Raw genomic sequence first — 24,607 nt, 5'->3', positions numbered from 1 at the left:
GAATTATTAATTCTAGTAGATTTTTGTTATTTAGTTAGAAGTTGTTGGCATGTGTTGGGAGGTAACGAAATTTCGTTTCAAATCTCACCGACTTTTTTCAGTGAAGCAAAAAATACAAAAGGAAAGGTTTGGCGAGGTTTGCAAAACTTTGCAGCAATTGGAAGCAAAAGATTCGTTATATCTTGACAAAAAAAAAACAGTCTGGTGTGTTGTAACCAAGAAAAAGCTTTCTCTGCAAAAAGAGGCTCTGCTCTTGGTGTTTTCCTTCCACGTAATTTCACCATAATTACGGAACTAAGCATAGCCGGTGATGACCAGTCAAAGAAAGAAATTCTTTTGGAAAAAATTTGCTTTCAACTTTAATGGTATCTGGGCATAAGCCGATCTGCCCGCAGTTTGCGTTTCTAGGTTTTTTTCACAGTGATTTTGTGGTAACTGTTGGATGCCTATGTCTAACCAAGCGTTTAATGTAAGGTAGTCGGTATTGACACACCCGTAAAAACGTATATACGGTAGTACGTAACCCCCAAGTTCTAGTTTTGGTTTTGAAACTTGAGGTAAATTTTTTGTGAAAAACTTGTGAAATTTCGTCAAAACCATTTGTCCATGCCCCGTTCTATATTAGAAAACAGGTAGGAGAAAATTTGCCGGCAAACATGGATAGAGCGGGTAGGTATAGGTAATCTAAAGCCACTAATGGGTGTAAATAGAACTTCCAGGTAAGTCTAATTTGGAACAAAATAGTTTCCATTTAGTCATAAAAATAGTAAATTGGGTTACTGATCGTAAAAGACCATTCCTAGGGAGAATCGTAACTTACCAGTCAAATATTCGGACAAGCGGCATACATTCTCTTGACCAAAAACTTTACAACCCTGCTCTTAAGGTAAAATTACTGTCCTCGTTTATCGATTGCATTATGTTACAAGTAAATCCCCTCCCCATCCGAAAAACGAAACGATAAGTACCGGCAGTACGAGCGCTTTAAGAGGAACACCGCAATGTCATAGTACTTCCATTCAACCAACTGGTGTGATTGTGGTAGAGTCATGACGTTGCGGCGTTTTTCTCAAAGCTTTCGGGGGAGGCCCAATTTCTTTTCTTCAGTTTCCGGAATGTGTCGATAGATGGCCTATAATCAACGTACGTTTTTAACTGCTTGGTGGACATCGGGACATTTATTAAATTTATTTTTCTATTCCTTACCAGTATATTAACAATGTTTAGCTGAGACACAGTGATAGATTAGCATATAACTATGACAACCACGCCACGGTGCGTGTGTTATATGTGTTGCTTACATTATTGCTGATGCATGTTTTCATCGTTGTATGTTTAAAACTGTTCCATAATGTTTGAAACTTGCTTTAAGGACATGTTTGAAACAAAATAAGTTTTACTAAACTGTCTTCAACGATTAGAAACAAACGTTTGGTTGAAAATTAATTTCACAGTTACCCAGGCAAAGTTTTAGTTTTTGATGGAATTTCTAATACTGGACCATCTCACTCCTATGAATTTCAAGGGGCATTAAAAAATGGAAAGAATATTCACCCCGTACTCTTTGAACTTAATAAACTAATAAAATAAAAATTAAACTCTTTTTATGACTTTGGTCCCAGTGATGCTATGTATTATCCCTCTTTAATGCCGATTTGGGTTGAGATCATATAATAGCAAGCCGAAGTAATTAACCTAAACGAATGCGGAAGAAATTAATGTTAAGTCTTCGCATAGTGACAAAGTTGATGTATATACCTGATGTCTGATTACAGTTATTAATTGGACAAGACAAAACTTGTATGAACCATTTCTTTTTCTCCAATACCTTCACTGTAGCCGCTATCCCCTCACAAACCATCTTCAAATGGCACTCTTAATATCACTAATATCTGAGTGAAGGAGTACTAAATTGAAAGATGTTCTTTGATTCACCATTCTTGCAGCCTCATCGTCGTCAAAGGCAAATATAAAAGCCAAGTACCTTTCGAAGAACATTGAAATGAAGAGAAGATTATTCTCGACGTTTCTATGGTTCTTCAGGAAGCGTGGAAAACACATTTTCATTTGGTTTCCTTGCCAACTCGACTTGCAGTTCATCTGAGAATTCTCATCCACTTTCAGGTGATAGATTTAATATTTAATTCATAGTCATGTTTCGCTCATAGATTCAGTTGCACTTTGCATTTAATTTCACTCCAAAAATTGTATTAATATATTGTTCAAATTGTAGTGCGATTGCTAAGCGCTCTTCCATCTTCCTCATTTTGCAACTTTTGTAGAGTTGAAGCACATTCATTTCAAATTTGATATCATGTGTGTAAAAAAAACTTACAGAAATGGCATGAATCATGCCCAAATCATAAATATCGATTTATTTTTATAGGTTTTCATTTTAGTGCCATTCCGCGAGAATCCATTGTCATCACTGGTCTATTGAACCGAGTATTGGACATCATATTGGATTTATCCCGTGGCCAGCTAAGTGACCTTTCAGGTCGTCATTTTGCAATCTTAATCCGTAACGAGAGGAAAAAAATAAATAAAAGTCGAAAGTGAAAAAATTCGTATATTTAGCTCAGAGCGTGACCAGAAAAAATAATTCTGATAGCAAACTTACAACTCATTCCATTACAACTCCATAAGTATTTCAAGTATCAGTGATTGCATCAAATTATCAACAAGTACAAGGGCTACATCCTGTTTTGTCCTCACAAGGGAAGAGCCAGATTAAGGGGCAATAGGCGCGCAGTTTGTAGGAAACCCTAACTCCACATTTAAAATCTTTATGATCTATTATTTCGAAATGGTCTCTCAAAACCCCATAAACGACCATTAAAATTTATTGAACAGTTTATGCAGTATATGATTATAATGGAATTTCATTCGCAAATTACTGTGAATTTTGCAAATCAATCTCAATATTCGTTCCAGATGAATGCGTTTTCCAGAAGTAGCAGCTAATAAGTAATTTTACGCTACAGAGTGGTGAGTGGTTCTATGAGATTTTATATTTACTTCCATGTATAAATAATGGAAATATCAAGGTGTTAGTCATCATGTTGTCGCTGTTTTAACGCCACTTTCAGATCTTAATTTATTAGCATATTTGATATCTGACCAGTTTTGAAAATCTGTCTTAAATCTTCAAATTGACTGAAAGTAAGAGAAGTAAGAAAGTAATAGAAAAAACAATGGTATGTCGTCTCGGAGGCTTGCAAAAGCTGAATTCAACCGAAAACTCAAACCAAAAGGAATCCCTCTTAATAAGGAACATGCGGCGACCCATGTGGCTAATACATTCACATCGATTTCACATATACATAATGTTTATTTCTTCATCGTGTTGAACGAAAGGGATTGTTGGTTTTGGTTGCTTTTTCTAAATACATAATTCAAAATCCTTATAATAAATCAAAATTTTTTAGGAGATGAATATGATCGAAGAACGTATACAGGCAGGCTTCTCTATTTGCAAACAAAATCTGTTTTTGAAGATTAATCCTTATAAGCTGTGAAGGAAAGTAGGATTTTTACTGAAATATTTTCTAGGCTGTCATTGATTACATAACGCGATTATTTGCTTTCTGGTCTAGGACGTAGAAATGGAGATGTTTACTTTAAGAAATCAATATTTGTAGGGCATATATTGTATTGCTTCTTTATCTGGACACCTCCGAATTCGTATTTCTCCAGTAAAAAGTTATTTTTTACAAACCTTATGGTTTGTAAAATCTTCTGCACATATGCTAAAATTCCATATAGTCATGTTCGCAGTGGGTAACCAAAATTTTAACCACTTCATTCTTGATACCGCATAAACCTTCATCTTGAATCGCGAATTGAGGTTTTTTCCCCAAATCTTTAATATTATTTACTTTAGGCCAATCAACCCATTCAACACAATGCATTACTAATATAACTGAAGAGATATTTTTGTATTGTTCATTTACTTATTTCTTGCTTTTTAATGTATTATTAATTAATTTTCTGGACGATGGTCACTCGCCTATTGAATTTTTTCTGGGTTCCGTTTTACTGTCGCTGATGGCGTCGATCAGCAAAAATTTTGAGCCCCATATTTGCGAGAATAATTCTAGAAGTGCCAGTCTTAACATTTAAAGGAAAAACATTTTTGGACAATATTACACTATTTTTCAACATACTCTTTAGCTTCTATACTCTGTTCTTAGTAAAAAGTTCCGAATGTCTGAAAATAAGAATTCACTTCGGATTTCTTTTCTTCGTTACTCGCAAATATCTTTCTACCAAGTCATTTTTTCATCTTTGAAAGTAGAAAATAAACTGAGGGGGCTAAATCTAGCCCATAGGGTGGACGAGGAAAAAGTTCGAAACTAAGGTGATTGATTTTGGGCATCGCTATCAAGGAATTGTGGACTGGTGCGTTGTCTTGATAAAACAACATTTTCTTTTGCGCCGAATGCAGTTCTTTTTCCTAATTTCTTTGCTAAAATGCCTCAATAAATTTATAGAATATTTTGAATTCATTGTTTTTCCTTTAGGGAGATAATCAATAAAAATTATGCCACGTGCACTCCAAAAAACTGACGTCATCACCTTTCCTGCAAATGCAACGGTTTTCGCTTTCTTTGGAACCAATTCTCCACTTTGAGTTCACTGTTTTGACTGCTCTTTCGTCTCAAGTGTGAAATGATAGACTCGTGTTTCAACCATGGTTACAAATCGACCAAAAAAATAGATTTTATTGTTGCAAAATTTTGCCAAACACTCCCTTGAAACATTCTCACGGCGTCGTTTTTCTTGGATGGTAAGCAATCGTGTCTTTCATCTTGCACACAACTTTCTCATGTCAAACAGTTCAGTAAAAATGCAATTTGCAGTACTTTTTGAAATACCTGTATTTCAATACAGTTTTGTAAATTTTGACCACAATTTCTGAGCGGGTCAAATCTGGAGGGTCATCGGGTTGACCACTACGGGATTCATCTTGTCAGCTGGTAGGATCGCATTTAAACTCTGCTACCCAATATTTCGTAGTTGTTAACGAAGGACCAGATTCAACCAAAGTAGGATCCAACACGGGTACTTCTGGGACTATCCTCGTATGCGAGCCGTAAAGCCCCATATCCTGGGCACTTTCGAAGTTATTACTGTATTACAGCACATTAGCAGCGGCGCTAGAAACTCTTAGTCGTTTTCTGCGACTGTCAACCATCGGTATCTGCTAATTTAAGTGCCACATCCAGCTGAACGTCGTCTTGTCTCCCTTAGACATAATATCGTTTCTATATTTAACACACAGAGGTATATTAAAGAGGAAATCTAAAAGGAAAGGGGCGTTGTTCCCGCTGATATCTCTTTGTAACGCCAGAAAGGCTCTAGGTAAGCGTTACACACTGAACCGGGGGTTTGTGAAAATATTGTTTGTACTCGTTGTCATTATTGATTTCATAATATGAATATTTTATGTAACATCGATAAAATATTAGATTTGTTATGTACATCGCTTCAGGCATTTTTCCTTGCAAGGCGTCCAAAACTTGTTTATTGGAAATTTCCTTAAAACTTTTTAATGAAGTTTAGCTGGATAGAGGATTCTCCAATGTTCTTCTCGTTCCTAGTTCTGGGAAGCAATCACACTCTTGGTATGTAAGCTGTTGCAACGGTAAATTGGTATGCGGCGGCTGTCTCTGAATTCACCAATTAAACTAACTTTAAGTTAGCAATCTATTACAAGCAATAATATTACAGGAAATATTTGAAAGTGCCTTCTGCACATTGGCTATAAATATTCCAGATGCAAAGAATTCTACACGAATCTACTTAGTTCACGCCTAATTAAAATATTTCTAGTCTTTTGCCCCCGTTAAGTTACAACAAAACCACACATTTTTATTTGAATACTGGCTATCATAATAAGCAAAAACTGAGCACCGTAAGAAAATATCCGTATGATATCATACATGAAATATCTCTTGTAAGAGGAATTTGCTGTGAGGTTAACTTAAGAAGCGGCATAAGCATTCTCGTTCCGACAATCTTATTTACATAAAAGAAACATTATGGTTGAAACTTTAACTATTTGGCTATAAAGGATTATCTTAAAATCTTAATTATTTTTACGTTGGAACGCGATTAATTTAGAGTGTGTGTTTCTGCAGGATACGCTAAAATTAAAATTAAGCTTATTGCGAGATACCACTCTTTGGTTGCATATATTATTTATTACATCTAATGTGGGGGGCTTCACAGTGTTTTTAATTGCCAAAACGTTTCGGATGACATTCAATTAATCATGGTTTCTCTGGTCATTTTTAACATGCATATTAGAAAGGTTTAGAAAATTCAAGACCGACTAGTTTTATGATGATGGGAATTACTCATCTTTACAACAAACAGCAGATTAACGGCTGCAATGGATGGCAGGACGGCCCAACGTCACAATAAAATGGCTTAGCAAGAAAACGACTGCCGTGGCAAAATCTATAATGGCATTCACTGGGTTAGTGCAATACACGACCATATAACACAGTCCGCCAACCTACAGAGACTGACGGTACGGCCGCAAACATGGTCGTACTGTCAGTAATGTCAGATAAAGTGCAACTGTGTACTAAAAAGTCTGTTGCATACTTTACTAAAAGCAGAAAAGTCAACAGAAAATTAGTAAGATTGAAAAACTTACAATTTCATTCAAAACACTAAAAGAGTTCACCATAAGAAAACACTGGGTTTCGAACCTCAAACGGTTCATTTTTTTCCAAGTAACTAAACTATTCTCCTTAATGCGTCACTTTTCTCCCAATCAAGTCTGGATCTATTACCATTTACGAGATCCTGATGCTGATGACGTGGTTATCTTGGGCACATTGTATAATGCTTCCAAGTCGGTCGCGTTCAGATAACAAGATCCTGCCGAGTATGCGACAGAAGTCTGCTGACACAAATTGCTGCAAAGTTTTAATAAACCGACTATTTTTACTCAATATTCATGAATAGAGAAAAAAAATTGAAATTGAGTTTCAGATATTCGTCTATATTATTTCGCTATTTAGTTGTTCAACGTTCATAACATGAAGATGTCACAAAAAGGGCATCTAACCTAACACGTGTTGGTATTGTTTTCTAGTACGACGATGGCATTCATTCCGGGTACATGGACAGCGGCGCGGCAGGAGGTATGTACGAACCCCACGTGGCTCACCGACCGAGTATCCCGGGGTTACACCATTCCCCACATTTGAACCATACCATGCATCCATACCACGCGAATCATGTGAATGCCGCCGCGAACCACGTGATGGGAGGTGCCGTTCCTGACGTCGGGAAGAGGGATAAGGACGCGATTTATGGGTATGTATTTTGCAAGAGGGTTGTCTAATTGGCACGCGGCGAAGAGGGCCGTGTGTAGCCGACCCACATCTGAGGGACACTCATTACTTTAAACCAACAATAAATCAACAAACACGAATAGTGTTGGCGACATTGTAGTTTTGTTCAAGATACGATTTTTTTCACACTTGACATGCGTCACAACTAATCAAAATTAATATACAGGGTGTCACAATACATATTTTTTTAATTCCGTAAATTTAAAATTCTCCAAATTTTAACTTAAGATCTCTGGAGGTCGTTGACCATTGCAGTTCAAGCGCAAAAATATTTAAAGCATGACGTGGCACTTTTATCTTTATAAATATTACTAGTATTCACAACTTTCCTTTAAATCCAAATTTCAAACAGTCCAGTTTACTTGTGAAATTTTCAAATGCACTCTTTGTGTACGACTCTCTCAGATCTTTTAATGAATGACTGCTTATATCTTCAGAGATGTATTTTCATCCACGCCTCACTTGCGAGCCTGATAAAACACGTCATTAGATCGAATGAGGTCAAATTCATTGATCCCTGGATATTAATCCGATAGACTTCTTGGACACATGTAAACGACCCCTCAAGTCTGAATCGGAGTAACTACACATATTTTATCTAACACACGGTGATAGACATTTATACAGTGTGCAACAAAAGTTCTGAACGCTCGTAGTATCTCGCGATCTTCAGTCTGTTAGAGATAAGTGGGAGGCACCAAACGGACAATCACATGTTAGTAACTAACTGCAAGCTTTTCGCCAACGGATGTTTTATGGGGAAATATTAGCGAAATATCGTTGTTTTTGTCTGCAGCACGAGCGATGTAAGCTTTAATTACACTCTGTGTAATTAGGCCAGTTCAGGTTAGCAGCGCTAGATCGTTCCCCCTTTGCTGGCCGATATGTACATCACCACCTTACACCCAACTTTTCAAAATTACATATCCCGGCGCACGAGAAATTATATACCCCGATATTAATTGCTAATGCCACAAATGCATCTGGTCCCCACTTAACCCTCGAGGGTTTTATGATGCATTCCTTAAGTGACTTAATGCCATTAAAACAAGAAAAGAGTTAAACACATGGTGTCTCGAGCAATTATTTAACACTTTTAAGTAAACCGTTGACCTTAATTTGAGTAAATATTTTATTAAGGTACCAAAAACTCATTGTTTTTTGAATTTCGCTGTTTACACATCTGCCGAGCAGCACTCGATTTAGTCGTTCCGTCCAGAAGAAATTTGGCCAAGTCGCTAGTCCTAATTAGAGATTTCATCGATGGAAAGGAGATAACGGTGCGATTTTCAAATCAGGACAAGTTCACTATGTCATGTAAATGCGGTGATGTAATTTTGATTAGTGAAGAGAGCCAAGAGTGAAAAAACTGGTCGTAATCTAAACAAGGTTGAGGACGTTTAATTTGTGCTAATCCATTCTCAAATCCCCACCGAGACAAATATAGTCATATTTGCCTCATTAATTTAAATGAATTCATGCATACATTTTCCAATAATTTATCTATTCTATCAACGTGGACTATAACCCGCAGAAGATTTTTTAACCGATAGCGGACCATCTGTACAAATCGGCGGGTAAAAATCAAGAACAAACAAAATGATTATTGTATACAAAAGACGCATGCAAACAACTGAGCAAGTGTGGCCAAAGTTATCGCGATTCTTTGACCCGTAAGTCATTCAAACAGAGCACACACAAACATAAATAAATTCATAAAGAAATTTATGAGAATGGATTATGAACGATTCGGATGCTGTGTTTTAGTACAAATTTAATTTCGTACCTATTTACATTGTTTTCGACGGGCCATTTTAAAAATATTTTGAGGGGGTTTTCACCTAAAACCTCTGACCTGAAACATTTGACCCTAAAACCTTTACCTGAAATCTTCTAAGGGATGGCCCTGCTCAAAGAAAAGTGCATATTTTAACATTCCCTTGAGAACATTTTGCAAAACACGTACATTTCTTTATCGCGACGCATGTCGAAGGTTGAAGATTGTACACCATGAGGAATTTTATTTTTTGTAGCAGACCTCGTCTCGAACCGACCAAAAACACACCAAAAACAAATTCACGTCTAATGTACCTTCATTCAGGCCTTAAATTTATGATTATGAGAATAAGTTGAAATATTTAGAATAACGTTGCGTCTGTGATAATCAGCTCGACTACTGATAAAAGGAGGTTTTCCACCAATGGTTTTTCCAATGGACGCCTGTCACATTCATAAGAAATCAGCACTTCTATTTCGAAGCTAAATTAGTAACTTCACTGATGCCAATATTCCCATGAGGAACTAATTTCTTTGATCTTTGACAAGTTTGTTAAAAGTTGTTTGCAGTTTCAACCATAACTTGTAACATGTAACAGTTGAACTGCGTTCATGAATGCTCATTCATTCGTATACCAAATATTCTTAAGGATGTTTATAATACCATCGGATGTTGTTTTGATGGCTTTCGATTTCGAGAAAAACGCGATTGCATAACGTATGAATATTGATGAGCGCTGTCTATATCTTTGGGGATAAGAGAGTTGACTCGTATAATCAAGCTTGACCCGGAAGTCCTGTTCAAAAGTTTGTCCTGGGAACGAAATGATTTGCTTAAAGACCTTGAAAGGGCAAATTCAAAAATCGGAAGATTTCTGAACTCGCAAGCCAGGCGTCAGCCCAGGAAACACATCAGATTACATCTATGGAATTAAAGAGTCCTTAAATAGCTCAGATGTTAAATACGATCAATGCCACATCGATTGGATCTAACTTAATATCTACTGATGCGATTTGGTCTGATTATGACTGTAATGAAGGAAACCCTCAACACTGGTCTGAAAACTTCTCTGGGGTTTACGAACCTGTGAAATGAGATATGAAATCATCTAATCTGCAAGTAAACACTGGTACTCATGAGTAACTATTCGTTCTGTTTGCATAGGACTATCAATTTGGTCTAGAATCTACAGTTTATAATTCGAAAACCGGAAAAACGGAAAATCCCCCACAATTTCCTAAATGAGAATTGTTTGTAATAATTGGTAGAGGAACTTGGGAAAATTGGAGATTGTAAGGGTCTACTCAGTAAGCACTTCGCTAAAAAAACTGAACTCACCGAGATTGATCAATGAAATTGATCAATCTCGATCAATCATGTTGTTCAATTGAAATACATAGATAAATTGGAACCTTCATTAAACGATACTATTCCCATCCTGAATGAAGGGCTTTGCCATTCCTGGTTGATTCAGTTTAATTGAACCGTGCTTGAGCGTGAGATGAAGCTTCCATGGATTAATGGTTAATGCTTAACATATGCAGCCCTCTGTTGTAGTCAAACTTACTTATGGTTCGTTTCGAACGAAAAAGACAACGACGCGAATCCCGTATTCTCTGTGCGACCTAATAGTGTCGGTGATCAGTTAAAAAGTGTGGATTTGCATGTGGGTATTGTCTGCACACACTTGAATCTTATTACGCGAATTAAAGATAAAAATTAACAATTCCATCTGCGACAAGATCAAATGAAAAGTCGTCGTTTAACCCGCGGAGGGTGCTTTTGTTCGAGGAGCCATAACAGGTAAATAAACATCCCCATCATTTGGTATACCGCACTTTGGATAAGAGGTTCGTAGGGAACATTTGCCATTAAGTCTAGATTTATCGCTGCTCATGATCTTAATAGAATAGAACGTGAACAATTTTTGACAAAAAAAATTATAGAGAAGCGGTCTCGAGGTGACATAGAAAAGCGTCATAGCAAAAATCCAACTCAGTGATATCTAGAGCCCTGATTCGCTAGAAGTGGAAGACGAGCTCAAACATCAGATCATGTTTTTTTTTTCAAAATTTTTTAACATTGATTGATGTCATTCAGTGAGTGTCTCTCGTTTAATTTTTGATGGATCCTCAATTATCACGCAGCGTGTTTCAACGGAAATTACAAGCGTAAAATGATCATGAATCTCAAATCATTCATCTTAGAGGATGGATTAAGAAGTAAAAAAATTGATAGTTCCCACGATGCGTCAGGCCATGTTGGCGCAGTGCGGCCCGTGCGAACGTGTTCCAGGAGACCCCAGCGTTCGCTAGTCTTAAAAAAAACCGAAAAATTGTTTTCATTGTATTTGAAATAGAGTTTTGTGTATAAAATTCAGTATTTTGCGGCGAGTTGAAATACACGTTAGTGGGGAAAAATCTTAATTTTATGGATTGCCCCATTGAGACGATATAAGTGCCTGATGATGCTATGTCATAATTAATACATAATTCTTAACATTTAAGTAAAGAAACAAAGATTCCTGTTGTCACAAAAAATTTTACGAGCCTCTAAACTCAAAGCAGCTACTCAGCATAAACCATCAATGTAAATTACTCTTGATTCAAAGTATTTTTAAATTATTAAAATATTTCGTCTGTTGGACAGTTTTATGTATAATTCATTTACTATCGTAAAAAAGCTATAAACGTGCTGGTGGTGTAGATGCAGTAGTAATGGCAACAATTTGTAATAAATCTACATAATTAATATTAACTATACGATCTGAGGAACTGTAAATTTAAATAACATCAAATTTTACTGACCTATAAAGAGAAACGATGAGAAGATCAACTCTTCACCGTATTGATCTTGATCGGTTTTAAAGAAAATTTTATTCAAATTTTATTGCTAAATCTCTCTTTGATGAAATATACTCAGTTTTATTACTTACGTTACGTTGGGTTACGTAATTGAATTTGACGATGTTATCGGACAAGTGGATGTGAAGAATAAATTTCAACCACTATAAAATACATATATTTAGAATGCGGGTAAGTTTTTCCTTTAAGGTCGGCTGTATAGCATTGTACATAGCTAACAGCCGTCAAATTATGCAGTCAACTTAATGGTTCCCTGATACATTTTTCGCATTCATTCTTTCCGTACCTGCTTACAATGAAGGCACTTAGTGAAAAAAATTACGACATAGTGGTCAGGTACACGTATATTCTGCAAACCGGCAAATAAACGTTTACCAGATGAAAAAAGACGATAAAGCAATTAAAAGGCCGTTCTTACTTTATAACACTCCTAGTTGCTTCCAACAGTTTTTTGCTGTTTAATTAATCTAATGCAGAGTGCTTCGGATGGATTATCTTGCAGGGAAAGTAATGCTGATGTTGAGTAAAATGCGATTTATGACATCATAATAAGTTTATTCGATTTTGATATCATACAGCTAATCAGTTTCCTGCCTTTATACAATGAAGGAAAGATACGTTTAGGTCTGTCCAGATTGTTGCCGAGTGGCTGTTACGTCACTGAGGCCATTGTGTCCTGCAGCTGGGTGTGCTCGTGATAATATTTAAAGAAGTAGAGAGCTTTAAAATTTGTGTATTTTTCCAATTGTTTCGTTTAAAGCTCCTTCACTTTTCGATATAACTAACTCACTTTTAATTCCGTCCACCCCGAATATGGCTGTTAGCACAGGTAATGAGGTGGTCAAAAGATGGAGATAATTAGGAGCACTTTGCATAGTCCGGTGTAAATCAGTTGATAACTCAATTCTTCTCAGGAAGACCCGCTCGAAAACGTTTTTCTCGCATCCAATAACATAAGCAAAGGTGAATGTTACAGATCAAACGAGATTAACTGCCGATGCGCTCTTCTCTGTCTCTCTCGCTCTCCCAAAAACTTACCACACACTTAAAATGTCTTAAAAGACTTAAATCTTACACCTAAATTGAAAGAATCCTTCAGAAATCCGGGAAATATTGGCTAGCAACATAACTTAGGTTGTATATTTTTCCGTAAAATTAACACGACAATGATGGTGTCTGGTGCGTCAAAATATTTACCTAATTTTCATAAAGAATTACTCTTTACGCAGCATTGTCTATAAACATTTTAAACAAATACATACCTGTAACGTAAATAAGTACTATGTCACTCACCAGGAGCGGTTATGGTTTGAAATCATTCAGGCCTAACAAAAACTTATTTCGACGTATATTGTGAGAATTAACGCGGTTTTAGTAACGTTCTGAGTTCATCTGCCCAGAGCAAAATTGACTGAATTTTAACCGTTTTTTTCTTCTGTTTCAGACACCCCCTTTTCCCCCTATTGGCCCTTATATTCGAAAAATGTGAATTAGCAACGTGTACGCCTAGAGAACCCGGAGTAGCTGGAGGAGATGTTTGTTCATCAGAATCCTTTAATGAAGACATTGCAGTGTTTTCGAAACAAGTAAGTGAAAAGATTTGCTACCAAGGCGCCAAGAACAAGAACTGAGCCTTTTATGACCTAAGCCCTGTATTGCGTCCCACCCCCTTTGCCGCGATGTACACATGTTGACCTAATATAAGGAAGTCTCTGGGTTGTTTATAAAGCAGTGAGCCTCTGAATTAAACACTGTTTTATTGTAACAATCATCACAGCCTGTATGTATTTTATTATGTTTTATTTACGTTGGGTACGCTAGCTTATCATTCTGATTATGCTTATCTTGTGAGATAAACATAGAAACACATGTAAAGCCATCTACAAAATTTATATTATGCTCCAAATACGATAAGAGTGTACACGCATTGAATTGCTTATGTTGACTCTAGGTCTGTGCTTCGGTCTGCACAGGAAATATTTATTTTCCACGGCCCTGTGCCACGGTAATCATAAAGTACTCGCAATTATTACTTGGAAATCTGATGGAAATTTATTAACGCCGACTAAGTTTTACTGCCTACCTTCACAAATTTACTTTGAAGTTATTATTTTATAATGGGTACCCCTTGTAGTAGTACCAACTGGCACGCTTCTTGCGTCTCCTACCTTCAGGCGCACATTAAAATGTTTTTTTTTATCTCCAAGTATAATGCACAACATGGAATACAAGTAGCGACATTTTGATGGCTAACAGTATTTACAGGAATTAACCAAATGGGCCCCCTCAAGAACGGAAAATAAATAGGCTCGTGAGTGACCTAGAATCGAGCCTACTAGCCTTAAATATGTAGCGAGCTGAATATGTAAATACTAGTTAATCGTTTATGGGAATATTCAGAATTAATAGGAAAATAATGGTTGGTAATACGAATTCCTTAAAATACGTTTTTGTGTTCACTGAATAGTCGATTAGATCATAATGCCCATTAATAAAGACTTGGCCTGCATTTTAATTTTTTTCGTGCCCATGTACTTCCGCTTCGCAGTTATGTTTCTTCCTTGTCTATTATTTTCATATTGGACACATTTGCGCATTATCTATCTGGTAATTAAACCTTATTTGGAGCCATTATCATTGGATGTTAATAATAATTTCCAACTTGGAGCCTGTAATAGTGTACCACTTTGGAGGCATAATCATTAAGTTCAATGGAAGTCTCTCGGCATAGTTCAGTAATGGCATAAATGGGGCGAGGGTATATGTGTGAAGTTTACAACGCTTAAGCAAAAAGGCTGTGTAATCATATATTCAGCTAAGTTCTTTCTAGTTTCGATTATCTCTTGAGTTTTGTCATCTATAGGTGTTTTCGGACATTTACCCTGGAATTGAGTAAGCCAAGGTTCCTAATAAGTTAATAAGATAAGAGTAAATTTCCAAAGATTTTGTCGAGTGAATTAAATTTGATAAAGTTTCTTACGGTTCTTAAAAGACTTCTTACGGTTAAATTGAATCGTTTCGCCTGAAAACTAGAACAAAAATGAAGAGAGGGCCATAAAGTGCCAGAATGGGGCAACCAGCACAGTTCTATGGTGTATAAGTTAAGTGTATGAGTGCATAAATTTCATAATCCTACAGATAAATTATTCTAACAGTTTCTATGGAATCAGCTGAATCTGGATTTGTTTATTTATTCGTATATAAGCTTGGAGTGTAAGCGCTGTTTTTTATTAACCCTCATTGACTATCTACATTTCAAGTGAAAACCGCTGATTCTAGTGGGTTTTTAAGGTAAAATAATGCAAAATTTGATCTTTTGAATAATCATTGGAAAATCTTCGTTGTACGTGAAAAACCACTGATTCTTATAGGTTTCGATGATAGAGTGGATGAGATTTTGGACGTTTTCGACTCGCTATTTTTCAAAGCGAGTTATTATCGGGGTTCTGTCCCCAGTAATATTCCCCAGGAGGTGATCAGCACTAGATATAATAATGCATCATTTTGAGCTATTCAAACTTTGGAGATTGCAGCAGTAGAACTTTCTGCTTGACTACAGGAGCCACAAAATCTTTCTCTTTGAAGAAACATTTCACTTCGCCGTCTTAAATTGATTTTTGAGTCCTCTAATTAGAACGAAAATCAATTATGTTAATACATATATTATTTCGTGTTTTGAACACCTACGACACCTACAAAAGCTGATGTGAATAATTTTTTATTAATAACATGATGTCATTTGGCTCCTTGTAATTTCATCCCTACAAACTTAGAGAATATTTGAATATCTCCTTAATAACAATTATCTGAAGAAAGTTTAATAATTTTCAAGTTTTGCGTTCACTAATTTGGCTTAGGCAAATTACCTAATTTAACGCAGTTTAGGAGATTGTTAAGGGAGTTACGAATATAAATGGGAGAATATTGGGGGCTTGGAGAATGGGAAACAGGGTCCTTCTTTGGCCATGTAATTTCAACAGGCGAAGAGAAAATCATCGTCTTGTTCAACTCCTATAGCGAATTTGATTAATACATTTTAACATAAACTATAAATTTGAAGTCCATGGTTTTCGATTTTTCAGGTATAAAAGTAACACCTACGTTAATAACCCCCAATGGCATCTGAAAAGTGTTCGAAACAAAATTGCTTCTGACATTCAGAGATTTCATATACCCACATAATTAGTGTTTCAGATTCCAGGATTTAAAATACATTATTCATTTCTTTTCATGAATTTAAGATGTAAAATCCCATACCCTGTATTTAAAAGACGTTATTCAACATAAACCAATAATTGCTATAGATTGAGAAAAAGAGAAAAGGATACCGACCATTTTTTAAATTGCAAATTTAGGAAATGAGAGCTTTTTGAGGTAATTTTTATAAGTGAAAAAATAAAAAACACTCAATTAGAGTTAAAAAAAAGAAACAGTCATGACTTTCTTAAGAACCTTATCAAAACTCATTCCTAGCGGAAAACTTATCCCAACATTTTGAATCAGCTCATCACGCAATTTAAAAACGAGGCATTACATTTACCGAATCCAATTTTTAAGTTAAACACTGTGTTGAAACTACTAACTCTTTGTTTACACCTGGATCACCTTAGTTCTTAAATATTTACCTTTTGGGCGGAGCTTTATTAGACCAGCTTTGAATTTCTGGACCAATTACAAGATAATCTGAATGTTTTATTATGATTCGGAACGCTGTTCGATATCTCCAATTTTTTTTCCTCTAACTCAGACCGAGATACGGTTCTATGACGACGATTAGAAATTTAACTGAACGTAAATAAAATGAGGCAGATTTAAATTTAGAAGTCGACAACTAGACCCGAAAGCTCGAGGACGAAGATTCTCATGTTACCCGAACCACATGTCTAGGCCCCATGTTTTCAAGGCCTCAGTCGATACCATTCATCGAGGGGTTGAAAAGTATGTTCTAAAGTTCGATACACTTTCTCTCTCATCTGAATCGTTTATCTCCCTCCGTCACAAGTCAGAGCCCTAAGCGGTTCCTAGAAATACATCTGGTTCAACTTAAATATCTCCACAGAGATTATTTTAAGTCTTCCATAATAAGAAAGAAAGCTAAGAATTTTTCTGGGCAGAGCTGCGAACACCCATTTTAAAAGTGACATTTGGTGATTTCAGGGACGGACTAATTAATTTTCTTTTTTCCGCGTTCTTCAAAGGTCCTAGACTGCCCTGAAACATACTTTAACATTTTTTCTATGGGAACGAGGTTCTCGGTATCAATCATTAAAGCGAAAAATGAATAGACCCTACTGTAGCCAAGTCCAAAATAGAAGTGGATGTATAAAAAAAAGTGGTCCTAAAGTTACTCCTTTACTTCACCTTCACTTTTCTGTATGTTAGACAGTTTATGAGTCAATAAATCCTCAAAAATGAAGGAATACGACTATAATAAATTTAAGTGTCACTTTTATTGAGCCTATAGGTACAGCTTAAAAAAATTTGATTTGGTGCAGTTAGTTGCTTTAGTGTCTCGGAAAGTGCGATTAACGTCAACTGGTTTTATGTGAGATTTAATAATGTTGTCAAAGAGTTCGATTGTCTAATGGCAATTTGCGAGTATGTGTGTACCTGAAGGCCTTGAACGAATTCTGCTAATAAGTATGAGGCTTGGAAATACGGAAAAAAATATTGAGATTTCTATGAAGTTGTTTGGTTTACGGTAACGGATAATATGGGTAGATAATTGGGATAATTATTCAGCAAATATCTCAAAGATTTAGGTTAGATATGGATGATAAATTATCGAATGCAGAAATGTTAATGTCGTTTGATTATCTTGTCTCCTCCTGGTGCATTGCTCTAACACATTTATGATATAAAATAAGGTAAATAACCTGCCAATGAGGCCGTCATTGCCATATTATGTGTATAAAATATTTTATTATTCCCCCGTACATCTCAATGTTGGGTGTTTAAGGTAGCGACTAATCTGGAATATGTTAAAATGTAAGGCATTTTCTTCGTATTTCTTTACCGGGCAATAAAATTAGACCCCCACCCCCCCTATTAGACCCATTTGATAATTGTATGCTACTCGTGTCGACTGCGGGACTTCGCCTTGCTCATCTCGTAAAACTGCTGTGCATTTCCTAATTGATTTCATACACAGCCATTGTCTGCCTGTAATATTATGTGATAATGGTAATTTTATGCGCGTTTCTATAACAAAATAGTATCAACAAATGTGTTAGTTATATTAATAATATATTTGAGAACTGGTTTTGATGTTAAAACTGTATGGCCGTAAAATTCTCGTATAAAAAGGAAACATTTAAATATTTCACATATCTAAATTGGGCTTTTAAAGACTTTATCAGTTATAAAATCTACGTATGTTTTACTTACTTTCCTTTCTCTATGATTTTATTGGTGGCTCGTAAAACGATAACGCAGAAAGATAAAACTTTGGTAGGTCGTTGGAGATTTATTCTCCTCTCATTATCGTATTCTTCATTTCACTTCAACTTTCCTGCTGAATTAAACGAATCAGAGATTTATAAACTTCATTCAGTATTGATTACGAAATAGAGATTCTGGCTACAACATGGCATTATCATACACTGGCCCATTTCCACCTAGCTTAAGGGAATATATTTAGGATTCCTACCATAAATAAGCTTAACAGAAAATAGCTGGTCGAAGGGGAAACTAATGTGGAATGCTCACACTGCCGTCCTTGGTACTTCTTGGAATTATATGATAATAATTCTTTCCTCTCTTCGGTTCATGGTATGTCGGCATTTCAGTGTTTTCAGATTTTGAATAATGTTACGAGGACATATTCAACTACGTTTGATCAACAGTTTGCTATACCTTGGTAAATGTGTAATAATTTTTTCCTCTGTCGTGCGGCAAGGTAGCTTTATCACACGATTTGTGCGTATAGCCAGCGCATCAGACCGGTGTTCTGGATGCGTTGCGTGTTGGTGGTCGGTATTTTTACCATCAATTCAATTTTGAAAATTATTACTGGATTATTTTACACCGAAACACCTAATACAATTCTAGTATACATGGGGCCCAACCCTTTCACAAAGATTAAAAAATCCTGAGAGCGGAAACATGTTTTTTGACTCATTAACCAAATTCGCATACTATATTATCGGGGTAATATTCCTATTCCGGATCGAAAGGGTTAAGAGATTAATTATTAATGCGCTATTAATTTTATCGTTAAGCTGATTTCTATAGAAACCAAAACCTTGGATACTCAGCTTCATTTTCGCTGTTTCCGTCAAAATCTGTCTGTGGTTAAAGTTAAAATAATAACACATGAATAATTTGGTCTTTAAAGAGACAAATCAGAATATCCTTTGCTAACTCGAATGAGCATGGTACGAATTTGCATAGCATTCATTTATTGTCGTCTACACTAAATTTTATTGTGTAGGTGGATCAAATCAGAGTTTTTAAACTCAAAAACATAGCTTTGAAGGATATTTATTAGGAACGCCTGAACCAAGGTTAGATTTATTTTTGCCAATATCACCATGTTGTTTTATGGTAAACTGCGTTGTTTTTGGTGCGCGATGTCAGAAGCTTAAGCAGCAAAAATAAACTTAAGGCAAAGACCTAGCATTGGAGTCACGCTGGAAATCATACTCAGCCAGAAGCATGACGCAAACACTGTAAAAGCTACAAGAAAAATAAAATTGTTACGTTTATTCTTTTATGGTCAAATAGAATAAGTAATAGCTAGTGACTTGAAAACCCAAGAGGCTCAAAGGCGAGCTGGTAATCCGCTGTTCGAACGTCGTCTTTATCAGTTTACCTGCAAAGCATTTGTCAATTAACAGAAAGGGCTTAAGGTAAATGCACAACTACGACAATAGCCACCTCCTAGGTGCAGATTAACGAAGGCCCATGAAGTTGCTCCTTTGGACGTTCACGACGGGCGTTCTGCTGACGTCACCTTATTGAACGGCACTCGAGCGACCAAAAAATTACCAACAATAACAGCATGTCGTTTATCGGCCCCGCATCTCCCTACAATGCAGGCAATACATGATCAGAGGGGATCCGACCCGTACAATTCCTTCATACAACTATAACAGATCTGGTGTAATACAATGACGTTGGCAACCCTGCTCGTTTACGCATCACTTGAGCCGAAACGATTAAACTAACTGACAATTCTGGGCCGCATCTGCATTATAATAGCCGAGTCACCTGAGTTTTAACTTTTACATATCAAAAAGATCAATTTTTACATCTGTCACTTTTGCTTCTCATTTTTTTTTCCCGCTCTCGATTTTCGCCGCGCTTCTCATCTATACTCTCCTAGCATAGCAAAGCGGTCGTGTATGCAAATTTTTGTGTCTACGTCGGCAGTGTTTTCATAATCTTCCGACATCCATCTCGACTTGAAGGCGATTCTACCAGTATCAATTTAATTTTTTGTAAAAATTTACTTTATAATGATTAATCTACCAGTATCAATTTAATTTTATATAAAAAAATGTTTGCATTGCATAAACAACAGATGTGAAGAAATGTGGTGTATAACCATCACATAATGGTTGCATTATAAGTCGGTGATAATGACTGGTGATTGGCAACTTCGTAGTAGGACCAAATTTCTTTTATAACGTGACAGAAGGTAATGAAAAGTCACTAAATCCAACTTCCTACCTGAACTTGGGTCCACACCTCATATTCTAAAGTTGTAACTGTAAAAGGCCCCTTTTAAATGTTTAGACTGGAATCCCAGGCAACCATAAAAGTATATGATTTACGGTGTGCCCCCTAAATGATCGATTCGGGTACCTTTCAATTTCGAGATAAATATAGATATTTCATCCTTTTTCGGTTGGAACCATTTATTTTCTTGGTTTTTTTTGTTGACGATAGAAATTATCACCATTTATGATAAATATTCACTTTGTGCAACAGGTGGGAGATAATAGGGATTTTAATTTTAGTTATAAGGTGCCTAGGTGACAATATAATTGCGGGTGTTGACAAATTTATCGTGTATTTTGCGGTTTCCAACAATGTAAAATAATTCGTTTCTGAAAAAATTAATTTTTATGATTTGAGCTATTATTCATCGTGAAATATTCCAATATTTCAAGGAATACATAACGAAAACTAAATATATAATTTTTTACTCTCTACTGAATAGACAACACTGGATTTGACACCACAGAAAACCCTTGAATCACGGCGAATAAAAACCCAAAAATATTGTTTTCGATTGCCTCATTTGATCCCACTTATGTTCTGCAATCCATACTTATTGATAATTTTATTTTTAATCTCTGAACCCATTTTAAATCTCAATATCTGCTCTTCAAATGTGTTCTAGGCTACTGTATTTGCTCAAGAACAGGTAGCTGCTAATCAGAAAAATCCTCGCTAAGTATTTAATCTAAATTGGGTTTTTGACATTTGAAATCACACAGTTTACAATCACAGAATATTTTACTTAACTTGGGGTGTCTGCGTGGAATAAAACAAAAGTGAATAAGATGTAGAAGGAGCATAGAGTTGAGACATGAGGCGGTATAGCAATGAAGAGTCGGCTGTGCAGAACGAACGTTACGAGGTTTAAGAAGGAATCCATTTAGTGTCCGGGACTGAGTAACAAATTTTTTTGTCAAAATTATATAAAAGTTTAAAGAAGCACACAAAGGCGATATTTTACGCAGCCAAAAACCTACGAGTGTGGAAAGTGCGCTTGGAAGTATCTGGGTTGTGTTTCACCCACTATATTAATTGCATCACTTATGTCCTTTCGGTTTTACACTACTTTTTGCGTTTCTCAGCTGTGTTTTCTCATTTTCTATGTGCAAGACAAATTAACTGCGATTTTTGTCTCTCCAGTAACCCGCCCCAAATCGCCGTATAACTATTAGTTCCCGCCCAACTTTTAAATGAGTGTACAAAATTGTTTTTTATCTAATCGTGTTGTTGTTCGATGAAACATGTAGTTGCTAGTTATTTTTCCCTTACATGTGTCACAATTTTTTCCCGTAACTTGTTGGCTAATTATGTTGTGACTTAAAAAATATCCATAAATGGCATCTTATCTACAATGACGATGACAATGTTTCACATAGTTCTATTAAATGAGCGCCAAGGAAAAAAAAGTTTGGTTCGTGAACAGAATTTTCGTCGCAACAGTGTATTGTACAGGTACACAATGTCTCAAATATCGGAAATGAAGGAGAGTAGAGATACGTATGTCCCAATTATCAAAATGTCTCGATAAAATTGGCGGTGCGAGCGAAACGGTGTCCCTCAATATGCCACGAATAGCTTCTAATAATATGCGATTTGTTCTAATTTTACTGTGGGATGAAGAAATGATAAGAAAATCGCATTCATTTCAACATATTCAACTGCGTCCTGAAGCTGCACAACTGCAGCGACCGTTGCTGCTAGCGATCCTGAGGTATAAACTTAAGGTATCTGCTGTCGTTATGCAACTTGGTAACTATTTGCGAAATAAAACTCGTTTAGCGCCTGCTTCTGTTTGGAAAACTGTCAATTTATTACTATGCTTTTCCGACCCCTGTCATATCAAACATGTCCATTAACGTCCTCGCAAGAATTTAAACAAATGAAATTACAAACTCGCGTAGAAGTCGACTAATCTAACTACAAATAGCGGCTTGACCAAATATTCGTGAAGCATCTTATCTTTTTCCTGATCTATAAGAATCTAGCATCTATTATGATCCTTCTTCAGTCATCATCCTTTTAACATTTCGAATATCTGAAGACGTTAATAACTTGAAAGATCGCCGACGAGCTCATGTTGGTATCATTATTTCGTCGGATTCATGAAAGAAATATTTTACATTGTGACGGAATTAACATTAAGCATCGGCAAACTTCCAATAACATTCTGATCCACGAAGAGTGTGTTATGAATTACTATGGGATTGCATATGCATTGTTTAGTTAGTTATGGTACGAGATTGTAGTGAAATTTCAGAACGTATAACAAGAGAAATTGGCGATAATAAGGTCGTTTGCGAAGTCCTTGGCCTTTGGAAATAGTTTTGTTTAAAATTAAAATATTCCAGCCGGTAGATAATTATTAAGTTTTGTTGCCAAAATAGTATCAAAGGCTTCGGAATTCGATTGATGTTGTGACCTGTACTTACATTATTTAAAAACATCTATTAATATTTAAGATTTTTCTTGGCAAAGCGAGAGATATTCGAGAAAGCTGTTTATCCTTCCTTCCAATGCACGTTTTTCGGGCGTCATCCTTGTCAAACTCATTAGGACTTCCATCCATACTTTCGCAGCTTGTAAATTTTCAATCCCAACTCTTTTGTCCCTTAGAAAACAATCCAACAGTATCAAATTACTGGACGCAAAACGCTTTTGTGATTAAGTTTGGGCTTTTGAACAATATATCCACACCGAAGTACAATTAAGTATTATTTTAGAATTAGGCATTCATACTTGACTATTAAAACTCGGGCCACCGCGTTTTACAAGTCATGGATAATAAACGTAGGGGAGGAAGATGGGGTTGCTCTTTGTTTTCGACAGACGTCGTTACGACCAAATTTTAACCTCAAACATTACCCTTCCGTTTACGAAATGTATTCATGGCTTTGTCAATGAAAGTTTTGATGTGGAAAGGTATTGTTCGAACGGACATACATGTGAGGGTGTTGTTGGCTTTATATTCGTTAAAGGGAAAAGTGGATGAAACGATTAGAAAATGGGCATATTATTATTACAATTCAGCTCGTAAACCATGGTCAAATTCTCAAAGACAATATGGGAACAATTAATCCTTGGAAGTGAAAGTTCCGGGTAGCCAAGCAAGTCCGTCCCATCGAGACGATGATTACTTGGCCTCTCAATCGAAATCTCTTTTTTTGTTGATTTTTGAGATATCAACTTAAAATTTTTCTCACCCTATACTTTAAATTTTTCGGATGGACAGACTTCGACGTTTTTATAGGTAAACTAAGAAACAGTAAGAGGTAGAAAGAAACTAATAACGCATTCTCGGTGTTTTTTTTGAGACAATTTCAATGCCGACTTCAACAGATTTTTATCGTCTTTTGTTCTCGCTTTATAAACAAAAGTTTCCTTTTTGGCATTTTCGAAAAATCTTCGTAATTTTTTTATTTCGATAGTTACATCAAAATAATTTTGACATTATTGAGACACTTTTTTGCGTAGATTACAGTGATAAAAATAAGAAACTTTAAAATGCACGATTTTTAGAGTTTTAATATAAAGTTGTATTTTTTTAATATAAAATATATTTGTTTTTAGCGTTATTAGAAAGACATTTTCTCTCTTTAAAATTACCCGTAATTTGTAGGGTTTCGTGTTAATTTTACATATCTATTTTCACAAAAAATACTTTTTGTGATAGGTGACTGCAATATTAGCGTAGAAAAACAAATGACGCTCGCGATTAAGCGCGTAGCCTTGATTTAGTTAAAAAAAATCCTCCAAATTAGTTTCAAGTCTTATCAATAATAAAACATTTACAAGCCAAGAGAAAAAACTAACAACATTAAAAATATCTAATCACAACAATTTTTTTTTACACTAAATGTTCAAACTGT

General features: G+C 35.9%; 1 protein-coding gene across 5 annotated transcripts in view; it reads left to right on the top strand.

Annotated features, from left to right (window-relative positions):
* Positions 1-24,607, top strand: part of hth (homothorax) — a 161,293-nt gene that overhangs the window by 6,959 nt on the left and 129,727 nt on the right. For all 5 annotated transcript variants that reach the window (XM_066299818.1, XM_066299819.1, XM_066299816.1 and 2 more), the window contains 2 exons: positions 7,112-7,335; positions 13,459-13,600. In XM_066299818.1, the coding sequence (XP_066155915.1) occupies positions 7,112-7,335; positions 13,459-13,600 (366 nt within the window). The remainder of the gene's footprint in view (positions 1-7,111; positions 7,336-13,458; positions 13,601-24,607) is intronic.

Source organism: Euwallacea fornicatus, chromosome 34 (assembly GCF_040115645.1).
Source record: "Euwallacea fornicatus isolate EFF26 chromosome 34, ASM4011564v1, whole genome shotgun sequence".
In the NCBI taxonomy this organism is placed as follows: Eukaryota; Metazoa; Arthropoda; class Insecta; order Coleoptera; family Curculionidae; genus Euwallacea; species Euwallacea fornicatus.
The sequence above is the reverse complement of the archived record's forward strand: the minus strand, read 5'-3'. Positions and strand labels throughout refer to the sequence as shown.